Source organism: Oncorhynchus keta, chromosome 24 (assembly GCF_023373465.1).
Source record: "Oncorhynchus keta strain PuntledgeMale-10-30-2019 chromosome 24, Oket_V2, whole genome shotgun sequence".
Classification (NCBI taxonomy): Eukaryota; Metazoa; Chordata; class Actinopteri; order Salmoniformes; family Salmonidae; genus Oncorhynchus; species Oncorhynchus keta.
Window position 1 is genome coordinate 43807628 of NC_068444.1, and position 19165 is coordinate 43826792.

The window sequence follows — 19165 nt, forward strand, 5'->3', positions numbered from 1 at the left end:
TTCATTCAATAATGTTTATTTTGCAGGTTACAACTGAAAAAACATCACTTGACACATCTGCCCCGACTACACTGCCAAAAGAAAACCTGTCACACGGCAAATGCAGTAATCTTGTCAATACACAATTATTCAAAACTCAGTTAGTCGAAAAACCATTCACACTCGACAAAAAGAGTAGTCAATAATGATATTACACTACAAAGTATTCAAAGATACGGAAGCTGACAGTTTAAGCTGGGAAAGCTGATTAATGTGGTACAAAGGGAGAATAGTGTCGTAGAGGTGCAATGTCAAGTGAAGTAACCCAAGATGATGTTTGGAATGAAGACTGGCTGGCTCTGTTAAACCAGGTTCCTCTGGCTCAGTAGTCTCTCCTATCCTGGTTCTGGTAGCCCCCTTTGTAGCCCCCCCTGTAGCCTCCCTGGTAGCCCCCGCCTCCCTGGTAACCCCCACCTCCCTGGTAGCCCCCACCTCCCTGGTAGCCCCCACCTCCCTGGTAGCCCCCACCTCCCTGGTAGCCCCCCCTGTTCTGGCCCTGGTAGCCACCACCACCTCCTCTGTTTCCGTCTGTGGACCAGAGATGGACAAAAAAAAATTACAATTCAGAGATTAAATTAGGAAAATGTGAACAGAACAGTGACACTGAAATGACCAGACAAAAATGAGCTGACAAGACATATCACAATATATGTGGGCTAATGCTAACAAGTTGTGCGGAGAACAGAAGTGAAAGACTGCAAGATAGAATGGTGTGTGTGTGTGTGGGGGTTTAGAGTAGCCAAAAGGCTCAGGCATGGAGGGAGGATGAGAAGGGACTACAGGTCAGACTGGCTTTAACAAAAAGCTCAAGTAAAATTTGGACATTTCTAGGATAAAGGTGGCATAAATTCATAAGCACCTCGGTTGTAACCGCCCCTCTGTTGGTAACTGCCTCCATCTGAAACCAACCACAAATGTTAAACATGTGCGAGGCATGTCCAATATAACCTACAAATGACTTTTTATGCAGTGGTTAGTTGTTTTTATTTCCATGCAGGGTTAAGGAACTTTTTCTTCCTTCTCATAAAAATAAGTTCTTACTGGGTTCAAATACATGTTAACTCTGTTTCAGAGATTCAGCTCATGCAATCCAAATAAAATATTTTTTTTAGACCTACCTAAAGTTTTAGACCTACCTAAAAATAGCCAATGCATTGTTTTTTTTTTTACCATGGTATATAATTAAATGGAATTAGTACACTTAAAAATGGTTGATTTTGACATTTTTATTCTATAGGCATGAAATCCCATTGGTTCTAGACTACTGGTAATAGTGCCAAGGCTCGGGCATAGCGGAATGAGAGAAAAAGGGGAGAGCCGCTTACTGAATGAAGGTGGCTTTTAGAATAAACAGAAGAAAGTGATGAGAAAATAAAGGTGGTATAAAACGGTTGATAAGCACCTCGGTTGTAACCGCCCCTCTGTTGGTAACCGCCTCCATCTGAAACCAACCAGAAACTGTAAGCACGAGCGAATCCACAATTCAAATGTGGCCAATATCATTCACAACTTACTTGTGCACTTTTAGAACTACAGATATTTTCCTTTATAATGTCTATACATTTGTGTTCTTTAGGTGTTTGTCACTAGACCTTGCATGCGGGTTTAGGTAAAATATATATATATATATAATAATCTCATGGCGAGAAGCCGTTATTTGGTTCAATTACATGTTTCATAGATTTAGTGAGAGTAATCCAAAGCTGAAATGTATTAAACAAAAAAACAGTACAGTAATGAATACATTGTGTTAGAAATGTTAACTTATGGCACCCTAATGTTTCTGAAGAACTGCCTAAAGACAACCAATGCATATTATTGTGATGGTATACACGGAAATATTACACTTTAAAATGTAGACGTTAAAAAGATAGTTGTTGCCGCCACCTGGTGTCAAATCCTGATGGTCTGATCATTCATAGAGGGGACTGCAGCTCACTGATAGTGACTTTAAAAATAGCAGGAATCCCCCACCCCCTTTTTTAAAAAGACTTCCATTAGAAAATAATAGAGGTATAAATTGGGACATAAGCACCTCTGTTGTAACCTCCCTGCTTCGGTTGGTAGCCGCCTCTCTGACCATCTGAAAACACACAACAGTTTAGACACAGCTGTGACACGTCTTGGGCATACACACACAAAGGGGATAAAAAAAAACAACAACATTTGACTACATACATATACTATTTGTTTCTCACTCACATATACACTGAAATAAGACAAATACACAGTCGCTCTCATAATATTCCGACAATCATGCATTTCAATCAGTTATTTCAAACACCTCGGTTGTAACCGCCTTGCTTCTGTTGGTAACTGCCTCTCTGGTCTGAAACCGTACAGTGAAAACAGTTTAGAAAACACACAGCTGTGGCATGCAATGAGCGTGGGCGTAGACAAACAATAAAAAAATAATCATACAAAATATACAGTGCCTTAAGTATTCAGACCCCTTGACTTTTCCCAGAGTGTTACATTACAGCCTTATTTTAATTATTTTATTTTAATCTACACACAATATCATAATGACAATGCAGAAACTGAAATATATTTAGATAAGTATTCAGAACCTTTACTCCGTACTTTGCTGAAGCACCTATGGCAATGATTACAGCCTTGAGTCTTGGTTATGACGCGACAAGCTTGGCACACCTGTATTTGGGGAGTTTCTCCCATTCTTTTCTGCAGATCATCAAGCTCTTTCAGGCACAGCTATTTTCAGGTCTCTCCAGAGATGGTCGATCGGGTTCAAGCCCAGGCTCAGTCCACTCAAGGACATAGACTTGTCCCGAAGCCACTCCTGCGTTGTCTTGGCAGTGTGCTTCACCCCAGTCTGAGGCACTGAACAAGTTTCCATCAAGGATCTCCCAGTCCCTGCCGTTGCCACAGCATGATACTGCCACCACCATGCTTCACCGTAGGGACGGGGCCAAGTATCCTCTAGACGTGACGCTTGGCATTCTGGCCAAAGAGTTCAATCTTGGTTTCATCAGAAACAGAGAATTTTGTTTCTCATGGTCTGAGAGACTTTAGGTGCATTTTGGCAAACTCCAAGTGGGCTGTCATGTGCCTTTTACTGAGGAGTGGCTTCTGTCTGGCTACTCTACCATAAAGGCCCGATTGGTGGAGTGCTGCAGAGATGGGTGTCCTTCTGGAAGGTTCTCCTATCGCCACAGGAGAACTCTGGAGCTCTGTCAGTGACCAACGCGTTCTTGGCCACCTCCCTGACCAAGGCCCTTCTCCCCTGATTGCTCAGTTTGGCTGGGCAGTCGGGCAGCCAGCTCTAGGAAGAGTCTGGGTGGTTCCAAAAGTCTTCCTTTAAGAATGGAGGCCACTGTGTTCTTCAATGCTGCAGAAATGTTTTAGTACCCTTTTCCAGATCTGTGCCGTGACACAATCCTGTCTTGGAGTTCTGTGGGACCTTAGACAGGTGTGTGCCTTTCCAAATTTGTATTGTTATTTATTGAACCTAGATTTAACTGTTCCATTAAGAACAAATTCTTATTTACAATGACGGCCTACTCCGGCCAAACCTGGACTACGCTGGGCCAATTGTGCGCCTCCCTATGGGACCTCCAATCACAGCCGGATGTGATACAGCCTGGATCATGTCCAATCTATTGAATTTACCACCAGATGGACTCCAATCAAGATGTAAAAACATCAAGGATGATCAATGGAAACAGGATACTGAACTTCGCGGCTCATAGCAAAGGGTCTGAATACTTATAGAAATATGGTATTTGTTTATTATTTGAACATATGCAAACATAAAAAAATAAATAAAAAAAAACTGTTGTTCGCTTGGTCATTATGGAGTTCTAGTGTGTAAATTGACGAGGGGAGACAAATATTGAATCAACTTTAGAATAAGGCCTGTAATGTAACAAAATGTGGAAAAGGGGAAGGGGTCTAAATACTTTCTGAATGCACTGTAGGTATATTTTACTGTTCACACAAAACATGCCTCCAGGCGCACATGCACACCAATGTCTTTCACACTATCGTGCCAGCCATACTTGTATTGTACTAGCTTAATATTTTATTTTCACATTCTCTCCAGCACCGTTCCAGGATTTAGAGTGGATGTGTAACCAGGCCATCGCAATACAGCTTGGCCGTGCCCAGTACTGTGAAATAGGCGACACACTCAAACATCTTAACATATTCAATAAATCATGCATTATAATTAACTTCCAATATGGGGGGGGAAGAGAGATCATTTAAACATTCAGGACAGCGGCTTCTTGCGATGCATCTACTGTAAGAAACGTGCAGGTTGGCTAAGGATAATATTGTGGTCAGTGGTACGGAAACACACTCCCTAAGGGTCTACGGCAGACGCCCTGTTTGTTCAAGATTGGCACTTACCTCTGTTGTAACCACCCTGCTTCTGCTGGTAGCCACCTTTCTGATCTGTAACAGACACACACATACAGGACCCAACAAATCACTTACAGCCACAGTGTTACTTGAGGTATCTGTGACCGTGTAAGAGTCGCCAGTATCTGTGACCGTGTAAGAGTCGCCAGTATCTGTGACCGTGTAAGAGTCGCCAGTCTGCCGGTATCTGTGACCGTGTAACAATCACCAGTCTGCCGGTATCTGTGACCGTGTAACAATCACCAGTCTGCCGGTATCTGTGACCGTGTAACAATCACCAGTCTGCCGGTATCTGTGACCGTGTAACAATCACCAGTCTGCCGGTATCTGTGACCACCAGTGTAACAATCACCAGTCTGCCGGTATCTGTGACCGTGTAACAATCACCAGTCTGCCGGTATCTGTGACCGTGTAACAATCACCAGTCTGCCGGTATCTGTGACCGTGTAACAATCACCAGTCTGCCGGTATCTGTGACCGTGTAACAATCACCAGTCTGCCGGTATCTGTGACCGTGTAACAATCACCAGTCTGCCGGTATCTGTGACCGTGTAACAATCACCAGTCTGCCGGTATCTGTGACCGTGTAACAATCACCAGTCTGCCGGTATCTGTGACCGTGTAACAATCACCAGTCTGCCGGTATCTGTGACCGTGTAACAATCACCAGTCTGCCGGTATCTGTGACCGTGTAACAATCACCAGTCTGCCGGTATCTGTGACCGTGTAACAATCACCAGTCTGCCGGTATCTGTGACCGTGTAACAATCACCAGTCTGCCGGTATCTCTGTGACCGTGTAACAATCACCAGTCTGCCGGTATCTGTGACCGTGTAACAATCACCAGTCTGCCGGTATCTGTGACCGTGTAACAATCACCAGTCTGCCGGTATCTGTGACCGTGTAACAATCACCAGTCTGCCGGTATCTGTGACCGTGTAACAATCACCAGTCTGCCGGTATCTGTGACCGTGTAACAATCACCAGTCTGCCGGTATCTGTGACCGTGTAACAATCACCAGTCTGCCAGTATCTGTGAGCCAACTACGAAATAGTGGATGTGTGCTTGACTAACACATACAATTTTGTAACATGTATTTGTTCTCCATTTGTCCTACCCTTTTCCCCCCTTAACACAGTGGTATCAACAGACGAAGTGGAGTGCTACCATCCAAGCTTGAGAGGAAACTACTACAACTACGGGGGCGGGTTGGAGATGCCCAAGTCCTCTGATTGGCCAAGTCCTCTGATTGGCTTCAACTTCAGATGGTTGAGTCAATAACAACGTGATAAAATATCACGTTGAGGTAGTTTCTCATACCAGTGTACACGTTGGCCTCAAATGTGTGGATGATTTGCAAAATGTGTGCAGTTTGGTAGGTCTGCATGTATTCTATGGTGCAGCCTCACTAACCTCTGTTGAAGTAGCCACCATAGACTCCCTGCTTGAGGTCAAAGATGCGCTCATTGTTCTCGACCAGGCCGCCCAGCTTCTCAGCCAGCTGCAGGGCCATGTTTTGCAGGGAGGTGGGCTCTGTGCGATGCATCACCACAGTCTGGGTGGGCTGGTCCAGGGACGCCTGTGTGAGGGGAGACATGATACACACAGGAGAAAGCCATTCAGACAGACATGTTACACCTTCATACATCATATCATCTAGCTTCATTAAATCTGTGGGGCTGTACGATCTACACACAGCCCTTTGAGACCATTGATGCTGCGGGTTTTACCATGAGCTCCTCATTGATGATCATCTTGCTGATGATGCTGTGAACTGTGGGCAGCTCCAGCTCAAACATTTCATTCAGTGTCTCCATACTGAGAAACAAAGAGGGGGAGGGAAGAAATGTCTGAATTTTATTTATCCCTTCTTTAACCAGGTAAGACATGAAGCACAGTAGATGTAGCCTGGTCCCATTTTGTGCTGTATAACCAATGGTAGCCTTGGAATCCCAGACTACTCACAGTGTGAAAGCCTGGGGAAGTAACCTAAGCATGACTACTCCGAAGGAGATTGTTAAACGGAGATGTCAACCATTGTCCTATTGTGGTTATGTACCCACAAAACATTGTGATGGACAATGCTAAATCGACCCTGTTGCTGCCCCCACTGAAATTAAAATAGTTTTATACAAAAACGCTTCTAAAAACGACAGTTGGGCTATAGCACGAAATCGAATGCAACTAGACAAATCATGAGGAAAGGATGTTGAAAGTCTGGGGAGAGGCTAAGTGAAGGCAATAGAAAGACCTTCTCTGATACTCCTTTCTGGTAGAGGGGCAGAACAGGTGTGTGTGGTGCGCACATGGAACAGTGACTGATGAGGAACGGGCCGTTTTACCTTAGTGAGCTAGATTACAGCCCTAAATCACTGTCTGTGAAACGTGAAGTTGGCCTGACTTAATAGTCAAGTGAAAGAGATGGGATTTTGGAAGGTTGGCTACATTGTAAACACTACGTCTATAGTAATCTCCATGGTCATTGCTGTCGGCAATACAACAAACAGTTGGGGACCAGGCTACAGTAATTAAGAATCTCCACTAAAATGTGGGGTTAGGGTTAGACTAGACTAGGGTTAGACTAGGTGTAATCCGTACCTGGGAAACCACCTCTGACCGTTTGAAAAGTTACCTGATGGAGTCATAAACGCTGCTGTAGGTGAACAGGTACGTCCTCAGAGACTCCTCCTGGATCTTCCTGCAACCGCAAACCACCAGGAAACGTTACAGGAATGTTACCTCTGAAGGACGGGCTGCCGAAACGTTCGTTCAGTCATGAAATAACCAGTTACTGTGAGTAATAGTGTAAAACTTATTTTGTCTAAAGAGAGCTACTAAAAAGGTAGTGTTTAATTAGCCATTTGAAGATCTTGATTGAATTAATTCTATTAAACCATTCCAGGCCGCAATTGGTTGATACTGACCTCTGATCAAACAAGGGAGAGTTGAACAAGAGGGGTGTTGATGCAAACCGTATTTCAGAAAACTCACCGGACGAGCATCTCTCGTACACACTGGGTCTCAGGAAACAGATCCCACACCTTGCTGTTCATCTTCTCGTTGATGATGAACGAGTGGCAGGTGCGCCAGTCACCCATCTTCATGGACTTGCTGGCCGCCACCACGTGCTCGCGCATGCTCTCTGGGGGTCCTGGAGGATGCACGGAAAGGGACGGATTTGTTTAGTGTCTGTGTCCATTGATGTGTCTGTACAGCTAATACAGACAAGTACCAGTACAATCTTAGACCTTTAAGTTAACACAGCCCGTTTTTATCTCAATATCAAATAATTTCTGGTTAACCATTAAATACCTCACTGAGGATTCTGTTTCTATTACAATGGTCAAAAAAGATGGAGAACAAAAGCTTAGAAAAATAGCAATTTCTCAAGCAAGAATTGTCAGAGAGAGAGTGGTCTGAGTGGGGAGGGGAAAACCAAAAACTAGTTATTGGCAGAGAGGTTTTAGAACGCTTTCTTATTGGTGTATTAAGTCATTTAATTCCTGGGCATGTCAATGCAGTAAAACATAGAACCAGGACTACATGGAACTCTATTCCACATCAAGTAACTGAAGCAAGCAGTAAAATTCGATTTTTAAAACGCCTTATAGAACAGCGGGGACTGAAACAACAAACATTGGCACAGACACATGCATACACACACACACACACTATACATACACATGGACTTAGTACTGTAGATATGTGATATTGGTGGAGTAGGGGCCTTAGGGCACACAGCATGTTGTGAAATCTGTGAATGTATTGTTATGCTTTAATAGTTAGAATAATATAAGTGAACATAGCGGAATAAAATACAACATGTATTTTTCCCAGTCCGGAGCGAGTGTGCATATGAAGTGCCCATGTTGAGCGTAAAAGTGATCATTTGAGGATCTATACGTCAGATTGAGTTATTTAGCTAAATTAGCTATGAAATGTGCAAATAAAGGTTATGCTCACACGTCATCCGTAGGTACACCAGATTCAGCTGCCCCGCGTGCCAGTTGGGCAAAATGTTCAGATTCTTAACCACTTCATGCATCTGAAGATAAACTCTGCCTTACTGGCGGACCCGGAGAGCAAATCAAGTGCACTATAGGCCTACCACTGGCCAATCGGATGGCTCAGATTACCGGGTCTGCAGTAACATAGCAGGCGTAAAAGAAAGCTATAGCAAAGTTGATACTGCGAGATTCCAAAACCATGACTAGACACTAAACAAATACAAAGATCTGTTGTTTATGAGTTCATGTTTAAGTTCTTACTCAGCACTGTCAACACTTTTATAAGCAAAAAAAATGCCCGTTCCTTCTTCGCACTACAGCCAGCACTGACTGAATGTGAAGGAAGTAGGACAGTATCGATAGGCGTGCGTTATTATTAGTGGCTTGGTCATTATAATATTGCAGAATATTTCACTTTTTGGGTTTCTTAGGAGTAACATGAACTTGTGCATGAGGCAGAAATAATGCAACTCTGGTTTCACCATCAGCTGAAAGACGGTGTCCCTCTTGTCAGTGTCAGCGGAGAAAAGGGAGAGCGGAGGGACGTTGAGGCGGATCTTCAATGCAGGCACCACTCGGGAGGCCCTCCCGGCCTGCATTTTAACTCAGAAAGTTATCTTGGGTTAAAAAGAATGTTGGCGGCCACTGGGCTAGACCAATTATGTACCAAATACATCAGTCTGCAGTGCGTAATATGCGGTAGGTTATCTGTGTGTTGCATAACGGCACAATCTTTTTAATTTGTTTTTTGGGGTGGGGTGGGGGGGGGCTTTGGCTCATACAGGCCAATGCATAAGCTCTGATATGCATATGGGTGTTCTACATTCAACCTTTAAATGCTTTGATTGATTCAATCCCTTAAAAGCGCTGTCCATTTCACCGTGTTAGGCTTTGAAACATCCACAATGACCATGTTATCCACTCAGTTTCAACCGGTCGAACTTTCCTTCAAAATTGGTTATCACAGCGAGGTGAAAAAAATGTAGCCTGACGGTGAGTTTTAAAAGCATCAAAACGTTTTGGTAAGTGTTTGATGTGACTTTCCATTGCATTTACATTGATGTCAGTGTGGTTAACTTCTTATGGCTGGGGGCAGTATTCAGTAGCTTGGATGAATAAGTTGCCCAAACTAAAACGGCCTGCTCCTCAGTCTCAGTTGCTAATATATGCATCTTATTATTAGCATTGGATAGAATACTCTGACGTTTCCAAAACTGTCAAAATGTTGTCTGTGAGTATAACAGAAGTGATACTGCAGGCAAAACCCTGAGGAAAATCAAACCAGGAAGTGGCTTCTATTTGGAAAACTCCATCAACCAGATTCCTTTCCCTATCTCTTCCTCAAGGTGTCAGCCTTTAGACATAGATTCAGGCTTTTATTTTGAAAAATGATTGAGAAAGATAACATCTCGTCATTGGCCGGGTGTCAGCAGCGTTTTGCTTGGCGCAACAGAGTTTGGGCAGCCATTGCCTTTCCCTCTCCCGACTGAAAAAGACAGTTGCGGTTAATATATTAGCGATTATATATTTTTAAAACAACCTGAGGATTGATTATAAAAAACGTTTGACATGTTTGCAAACATTACGGAAACTATTTGGAATTTGTCTGCGTTGTCGTGATCGCTCTTTCCTGTGGATTTCTGAACATAACACACCAAACAGGTATTTTGGATATAAAAATAATCTTTATGAAACTAAAGGAACATTTGTGTAACTGGGAGTCTCGTGAATGAAAAGATCAAAGGTAAACGATTAATTTGATTGCTTTTCTGATTTGTGACCAAGCAACTTGATGCTTAATGTTTTGTAGAGCGATCGATAAACTTAAACGATTGGATTGCTTTCGCTGTAAAGCATATTTTCAAAATCTGACACAACAGGTGGATTAACAAAAGGGTAAGCTGTGTTTTGCTATATTGCACTTGTGATTTCATGAATATAAATATTTTTAGTCATATTATTTGAATGTGGCGCTATGCAATTCAGCGGTTGTTGATGGCAATCATCCCGTTAACGGGATGGCAGTCATAAGAAGTTAAAGGGACAATAGAGCACCGAGTACCAGGTCGTTACCGAGTTGGGGACTACCTATGTCCAGAGTGCATAGGAGGAGATCACCGTGACTCAACGGTCATGTGAAATTTAACTGCGTTCATGAATGCCTGTGGCGGTAATACGGTCATCACAACATCTCAAAAAATCTCAGGATTACTGGATATTTGAGGCCAATCAGAATAAAACAGCCTTTTTTGCCCATCTTAAGTCCTGTGTCTCTTTGAGGCATGAATTTCTTGTCCCCACCAAACCTTTGGTCCTAAACTCGGCGGTGTTCATTACGGCACGCAACGGAAAATGTTCTAAAACCAAGATGAGTGTCTTTTTGGAAAGGTCCAGGTAGTCCCTGTCCATTTCAGTCTGTTTTCTTCCATTTGGTGCCTAATGAACACAACCCTGCTTCGTCACCACAGTCTACTGTACGTACCGAGAAGGGGCTGCCTCTCGCCCACCCTCAGCTGGTGGTGGAACTGCTTGCTGATCATCCTGCGGCGGGCATCAAACTCATGGGCTGCCATGTAGGGGATCTCCAGCAGCATGGCAGACACCAGGTACACGCACTCCAGCAGCTCCAGGTTGATGTGCATGTGGAAGGGCACCTGGAACAAGATGGACAACAACGTCACGTTGTAAACCAACCCCAGTCAGTGTAGTGTATCAGTTTAATACAGTAAAATAGTCAAAACAGGCTCCAGTATATCATCCTAAAAACCTTTATTCAATCTTTCCAGACAAAGGCTTTACAGCTGGGAACCTACGCGGTCGGGTTTTACCTAACCCACATGCTTAGCCTAGCCTACCTGTCTGTTTAGCCGAGAGTGGTACGAGACGACTGGTAGACCAATCGTTTCCTGCTCGGCTGGGTTTATCCTGCCTAGCATACCTGCGTTGTCTTTTGCTTGACTTGGTTTAGCGTAGCCTACCTGTCAACTGTTCTGCTGGGTTTAGCCTAGCCTACCGCTCATCTCTTCTGTTCTGCATTTGACTAGCCTAGGCTACCTGTAGTGTATTTACAATCCTCTACCGTTCTGCTTGCCGGCTTCAACCTATCCTAGCCTTAGTCTACCCGTGGTTTCTTCAGCTGAGTTAAGCTTAGCCTAGCCGTAGCTTACCTGTCGCCTCTTCTCGATCTTCTCCTGTTCTGCATTTCTCTCCTGCATGTTCCTCATGAGCAGGCCCTGGCCCAGCAGTTCCTTGGCGCGGCCACTCGACTGGATGTCCAGCAGGGCATTGTGGGCGTCCTTGATCATGCCCTGGCGGAAGGCACAGATCCCCAGCTGCACCATGGTCCTGTTGTACAGGATCTGGAGGGGGAGACATGGTCACACACAGAGGTCTATCAGTCTGTGTGGGTGGGTGTACACAGTTTATGTGCAGGGCCCCAGAGTGCAATAATTTAGTCGACTTTTGAGACCGACTTGGTTGTGCAAGTTCAATGTTTTCTTGGTCACATTGGTACGAGCTGCAAATTCTAGTCGATCACTTTACAAGACTTTGTTTTTGGGGAGGATAAAAGCTTGATTTGGTCAAGCAGGCGTATCCTGATCCCTGCAATTAAAGTGTCTGCCCTGCCCCTGTTTCGCTGGCAGGAGCGACTCACTCCCTCCCCAGGAGAACTTCGAGTAGACGGAGAAAGAAAATGTGTTCCGATTGCGCAACATTTCAAAATTCAATCGCGAGAAAGAACGGTTTTGAAAGCAACTGTTGTCTCAGCTTTATGTAGGTATTACATGTGTTTGTTTATTTTCAACTATAGTGTTTTAGCACCGTTTTTAGAACAAATAAACTGGTATGGATCTTTGAGATTCGGATCGGGCAAAGCGCGTATCGACCATTTCTGATGATTGAACAGGCCTATATAGATATCATTGGGTCGTACATGGCAAAGTTTAGGACATTAAATGTACTGTTAGTTGTAATTAATCTAACAAGCAGTTTATTATATTTAGTGATCTAGATAATAAGTTGAATTTCCACTTCCTTAGATGGTGAATAAGCGTTTTGTAGCACATTCCAATGATAAAAACGTACATATTTTTGACATACTAAGATCCAAAAATATTTAAGTAAATTAATTGTGTGAACAGCTTGACAATCCTGGGTGCCGGTGTCGTGTGCCCCCACACTCACGTGTTCATACCTGTACGGGTGGGTCGGCGTGCTGAATATTATCCTGCAGGTGGCTCATGAGCATCAGGTCACGGGCTTGGTACCAACGCGAGTGTAGCGCGTGGTGGTAAATGTGGCACAGGATGGCACACGTGCGGATGCGGTCCGTGCGGTCCTTGGCGTAGATGAACTTGCACAGGCGGTCCATGATGAAGGCGCTGTCCTCACCCTCGCTCTCCTCCGCATCCTGCTCAGACTAGGGAGGAGAAAGGTGGAGAGGGATAGAGTGATAACTCAATGGGAGGTGAGTACAAGGTTGGGTAAGGACATTAGCTCACGGATAATAATTATTTTATAATAAATATATAATATAATAATAATAATAATATATGCCATTTAGCTGACGCTTTTATCCAAAGCGACTTACAGTCATGTGTGCATACATTCTACGTATGGGTGGTCCCGGGAATCGAACCCACTACCCTGGCGTTACAAGCGCCATGCTCTACCAACTGAGCCACAGAAGGACCACAAGTGTATACAACACTTCGTAGTCATGAAAAGCATTCCATTGACTATTTAGTGGGCCCTCCGAGGTCAGCCGATTAATTATGGCCAATTTCAATTTCACACCAAAATAGGTAATCTGCCTTTTTGGACGCCAATTACATTGCAATCCACGAGGAGACTGTGGCAGGCTGACCACCTGTTACGCGAGTGCAGCATCAAAAATGATTTGTGGCTGCAAGGTAAGCTGCTAGCTAGCAGTAAACTTATAAAAAAACTTTCACATGATCACTAGTTAACCTAGTAATATCATCAACCATGTGTAGTTAACGAGTCTGACGCGTACGATATACTGCTTTTTCAGGAACAGGCCCAGATCCCCGTGATTTGAGTGAAGGAAAAGGGGCCGGAGCGCAGGCTGCCTTCTGAGAATTCGTAGGTGACCGAAAAACCCCCACTTCCTTCCATTCTGCTAGCAAATGTGCAATCTCTGGACAACAATTTTTACGAGTTATGGCGAAGATTAAACTACCATTAAAAACAAACATCTTATGCTTCACGGAGTCGTGGCTGAACGACGACAATATCAACATACTGGCTGGTTATACGATGCACCGGCAGGATAGAACAACGGCGTCTGGTAAGACAAGGGGCGCCAGTCTATGTATTTTTGTAAATAACAGCTGGTGCACGATATCTAAGGAAGTCTCAAGCTGTTCCTCACGATAAAATGTAGACCACACTACCTCCCTAGAGAGTTTTGTATTTTTCACATCTGTTTACATACCACCGCAGTCAGAGGCTGGCACTAAGACAGCATTGAATTAGCTGCATTCAGCCATAAGCAAACAGGAAAAAGCTCAGAGGCGGCGTAGCCTAGTAGCCTGGGACTTTAATGCAGGAAAAGTTTGACCAAATTTCTAATCAGGGTAGTGCGTACGGCCCAGTACATCACTGGGGCCAAGCTCCCTGCAATCCAGCATGTGACTAATAACATTTTATTTGACATCGCACTACATTCAATGTAACATCAATATTTACACTTAGGGTTGCCTCCCGTTCTATAAAATACATAACGGTGCCATATTTCAATGAAATAAATGTTTTGTTTTAGAAATGATAGGTCAATATTATGGTCAAATCTGGAAACTAAAAGCCTCGTATTTGTGTGTTTATATTATAATTAAGTCTATGATTTGATAGAGCAGTCAGAGCAGTGGTAGACTGCAAGCAGGCTTGTAAGCATTCATTCAAACAGCACTTTACTGCATTTGCGAACAGCTTTTAGCAATGCTTGAAGCACAGCGCTGTTTATGACTTCAGGCCTATCAACTCCCAAGATTAGGCTGGCAATACTAAAGTGCCTATAAGAACATCCAATAGACAAAGGTATATGAAATACAAATGGTATAGAGAAATAGTCAACGCGTCATAACTCCGATAATAACTACAACCTAAAACTTCTTACCTGGGACTATTGAAGACTCACGTTAAAAGCAACCACCAACATGTTCTCAAGTTCTGAGCAAGGAACTTAAACGTTAGCTTTTTTTACATGGCACATATGGAACTTTTACATTCTTCTCCAACACTTGGTTTTTGCATTATTTTAACCAAATTGAACATGTTTCATTATTTATTTGAGATTAAATTGATTTTATTTCTGTATTATATTAAGTTCAAGTGTTGTAATTCAGTATGTTTAACAGACAAATTGTCATTATTACAAATGTATATACAAATATATTTAAAAAGAAATCGGACGATTATTCGGTATCAGCTTTTTTTTTTTTTTGGTCCTCCAATCGTAATTATAATTGAAAAATCATATTTGGTCGACCTCTAACCCCAAAAGATACGTTCTGAACAAATTCCTAGTGAGTATCTCCTATCCTGAAATTTCAAACGAGAAAGAGATGAGGAAGTAATTTTAAACAATTGAGATGCAGCTTTAGGGTCCATAGAAATAGAATTACTAAAACAGACATTACCATTAGAGTTCTAGGATGTGTGGACCGGCTGCCATATTTAATGTACTCCTGACATTCTATGTCTATGTTGGGGTCTCTGTCCATTCCCTTACCTTGGTCTCTCCCTGGAGGCCCAGTGCGCGGCGGTGAGCCTTGTAGTCAAACTTATAGTAGGTGTGCATGATGCGGCGTAGGTAGACACGGCACACCTCCTCCGTGCTGCCCTTGGTCTCCAGGTAGCCCAGCAGACGGTCGATGATGCCGCACACACGCCCCTCGTCCTTCAGGTTGTCCACATACTCTGGGGGAGATTGAGTGAGTGATTGAATGATCATGATTGCGAGTGAGTGTGAAATATCAGCTCAAACTGCAGTGGTAAGGAAACTTATGGGTATGGGGGTTTATAGGTTTAAAAAAAAAGTGATCCTAATAATTTGTGGTGTACAGGTTTCCATAGGAATTGTATTGCCGTCTACTCTATCAATAATTTTACTTCATACGTGTCAATAGTGATTGAGTATCAATTTAGTTCGTCTTTGACAAACGCACAAGTGACCTCTATAATGTGAAAAGGGGAATGTGGATCCAAAATGGGCCTCACCTTGAGAGTGGGGGTCAGTGTTCTGCATGATCTTGGTGAATTCCTCATCCATCCTCTCCACCAAGGTCAGAATGCAGCCGCGCACCCTGAATGGCTGAGGAAGATTGTACAACTAAAGTCAGTTTCTATCTACTTCAAAACTGTAGCCTATCACGTGGAGTGTATTGTCATTCTTGCCATGCCTGCCTATCCTTGCCAAAAGTAATTAAAAGCTTGTTATACTTGAAAGGTTTATCTAATGTACATACTGCTTGTTCTTGATTGTGTACATATTTATTTATGTTAAAATTATATTAGAGTTTTATTTTCCTGTGAGGGAACTTCTTGTTTGGATTAGTTCAAATAAATGTAACCAACCAATCAATAATTCTCTAAGAAATGTAATCAACCAATCATTCACTAAGAGTTTGAGAATTACCTGAGAGTCGGTTATGGCCAGGTTCTCGCTGTCCTCTGCGATGTTCTCGCCGATAAATATGTTGTTGTTGTTAAAGAGGATGTCCAGCAGCTCGTCAATGCAGTCCAGACACGTCTTCCACATGTCAGCCTGGGAGAGGGGTTGTGCGGGAACAGGTAAAGGGGACGAGGAGAATATTAGTGGGAATTGGGTCAGGGACAAATACAGGAGAATTTGGGCTGTACACAGGAGTTTATGGCTGTCAGCACCATTTTGCCAGGACAAATTCCTTGTAAACGTAAATGTAATTAGTGAATACAGTGGCTTGCAAAAGTATTCACCCCCCCCCTGGCATTTTTCCTATTTTGTTGCATTTACAACCTGGAATTAAAATGGATTTTTGGGGGGTTTGTGTCATTTGCTTTACATAACATGTCTACTACTTTGAAGATGCAAAATATTTTTGTGAGAAACAAACAAGAAACAAGACAAAACTCTAGCGTGCATAACTATTCACCCGCCAAAGTAAATACGTTCTAGAGCCACATTCACAGCAATTACAGCTGCAAGTCTCTTAAGGTGTCTATAAACTTGGCACTGGGATTTTGCCCATTCTTCAAGGCAAAACTGCTCCAGCTCCTTCAAGTTGGATGGGTTCCGCTGACGTAAAGCAATCCAAGTCATACCACAGATTCTCAATTGGATTGAAGTCTAAGCTTTGACTAGGCCATTCCAAGACATTTAAATCTTTCCCCCTTAAACCACTTGAGTGTTGCTTTAGCAGTATGCTTAACCTCTTGAAGCTATGGGGGCGCTATTTCATTATTGGATTAAAAAACGTGCCCGTTTTTGTCACGAAAAGATGCTCGACTATGCATATAATTGCCAGCGTTGGAAAGAAAACACTGACGTTTTCAAAACTGCAAAGATATCATCTGTGAGTGCCCCAGACCTGATCTTACAGGCGAAACCAAGATGAAACTTCAAACAGGAAATTAGCAGGATTTTTGACGCTCTGTTCTACTAACGTCTCCTTATATGGCTGTGAATATGCTGTGAACGAGCTTATGCGCTCTGCCGTTCGTCCAAAATGTCTGCAGCATTGTGACGCATTTGTAGGCATATCATTGGAAGATTGGCCATAAGAGGCTACATTTGCCAGGGGGCCGTCCTGTGTCCTTTGTCTAAGTCGGTGCGTAATTCCCAGTGGCAATCCTTGTACCATGCGATACAGAAGGAGACTCATACTTCCAGGAACGATACATCATTGAAGATGTGAAAAACACCTTGAGGATTGGTTCTAAACAACGTTTGCCATGTTTCAGTCGATATTATGGAGTTAATTTGGAAAAAAGTTTGGCGTTTGGATAACTGAATTTTAGTTTTTTTTTGATATCCAAATGTGCCAAACTGACCGATTTCTCCTGCAAAAAAAATCTTTCAGGAAAAACTTAACATTTGCTAACTAACTGAGAGTCTCCTCATAGAAAACATCCGAAGTTCTTCAAAGGTAAAGGATTTATTGAATGTTTTTGCTGGTTTTTGTGAAAATGTTGCCTGCTAAAGCTAACGCTAAATGCTAACGCTAAATGCTAACGCTAAATGCGAACGCTAAATGCGAACGCTAAATGCTAACGCTAAATGCTAACGCTAAATGCTAACGCTAAATGCTAGTTTGCTATGGTAGAGAAGCATATTTTTGAAAATCTGAGATGACAGTGTTGTTAACAAAAGGCTAAGCTTGAGAGCTAGCATTTTAATTTCATTTCATTTGCGATTTATGAATAGTTAACGTTGCGTTATGGTATTGAGCTTGAGGCTATGATTACGCTACTGGATCCGGCATGGCTCGACGCAAGAAGTTAAGGTCATTGTCCTGCTGGAAGGTAAACCTCTGTCCCAGTCTCAAAAAGACACAGGTTTGCCCCTCAATAATTTCTTGTATTTAACGCCATCCATCATTCCTTCAATTCTGACCAGTTTCCCAGTCGATGGAAAAACTTCCCCACAGAATGACACTGCCACCACCATGCTTCACTATGGGGATGGTGTTCTCGGGGTGATAAGGTGTTGAGTTTACGCCAGACATAGCGTTTCCTTGATGGCCAAAAAGCTCAATATTAGTCTCTCCTGAGCAGAGCACCTGCATCCATATGTTTGGGGAGTCTTCCACATGCCTTTTGACAAAAAACAAAAATGTTTGCTTATTTTTTTCTGGCCACTCTTCCGTAAAGCCCAGCTCTGTTTAGTTTACGACTTAGTGGTCCTATGGACAGATAGCTGCAAAGCTCCACAGAGGAGATTAGAGTAACTTCAGGGTCATCTTTGGTCTCTTTGTTGCCTCTGATTAATGCCACCCTTGCCTGGTCCGTGACTTGTGGTGGGCTGCCCTCTCTTGGCAGGTTTGTTGTGGTGCAATATTCTTTCCATTTTTTAATAATGGATTTAAATGGTGCTCCGTGGGATATTCAAAGTTTCTGATACTTAAAAAAACTCAACTCTGATCTGTACTTCTCCACAACTTCGTCCCTGACCTGTTTGGAGAGCTCCTTGATATTCATAGTGCCGCCCCCTAGTGGTGTTGCAGACTCAGGGGCCTTACAGAACAGGTGTGTATATATACTGAGATCATGTGACACTTAGATTGCACACAGGTGGACTTTAACTAATTGTGACTGAAGTTAATTGGTTGCACCAGATCTTATTTAGGAGCTTCATAGTAAAGGGGGTGAATACGGAAAAGTGATGGTTGCATTTAAAAAGTTATTTGTTTCACTTCACCAATTCGGACAATTTTGTGTATGTCCATTACATGAAATCGAAGTAAAAATCCATTTCAATCACAGGTTGAAATGCAACAAAATAGGAAAAATGCCAAGGAGGTGAATACTTTCGCAAGGCACTATAAATTGCGATTCTGAGAAGACATTTCTAAAAATGGGCAAAGTACAACTTGAACTTGTCCAATAAGTTCAAGTTGTACCCTTTTAACCCCCAACTACTATTGGGGATAGAATAGCCATTATTGCAGGATTCTCAGTTTTTTTTCCCCTCTTCAAATGAGCAATCCTTTCATAAGGTGGCAGAATTAAGGTC

The 19165-nt window shown here is 42.9% G+C and overlaps 1 protein-coding gene across 2 annotated transcripts in view; it reads right to left on the reverse strand.

Moving 5' to 3' along the window:
- eif3c (eukaryotic translation initiation factor 3, subunit C) overlaps nt 1-19165 on the reverse strand; it is a 36907-nt gene continuing 17742 nt past the window's right edge. The window contains exons 12-27 of one of the 2 annotated variants that reach the window (XM_035734865.2): nt 16091-16219; nt 15673-15766; nt 15185-15372; nt 12626-12850; nt 11598-11789; nt 10913-11084; nt 7415-7574; nt 7056-7121; nt 6154-6241; nt 5837-6002; nt 4411-4455; nt 2324-2368; nt 2075-2122; nt 1442-1480; nt 899-937; nt 1-567 (exon numbers count right to left, since the gene is read on the reverse strand). In XM_035734865.2, coding sequence (XP_035590758.1) covers nt 362-567; nt 899-937; nt 1442-1480; nt 2075-2122; nt 2324-2368; nt 4411-4455; nt 5837-6002; nt 6154-6241; nt 7056-7121; nt 7415-7574; nt 10913-11084; nt 11598-11789; nt 12626-12850; nt 15185-15372; nt 15673-15766; nt 16091-16219 — 1902 coding nt within the window. In that variant the 3' untranslated portion in view covers nt 1-361. The remainder of the gene's footprint in view (nt 568-898; nt 938-1441; nt 1481-2074; nt 2123-2323; nt 2369-4410; nt 4456-5836; nt 6003-6153; nt 6242-7055; nt 7122-7414; nt 7575-10912; nt 11085-11597; nt 11790-12625; nt 12851-15184; nt 15373-15672; nt 15767-16090; nt 16220-19165) is intronic. The other variant, XM_035734866.2, reaches the window with a different exon arrangement.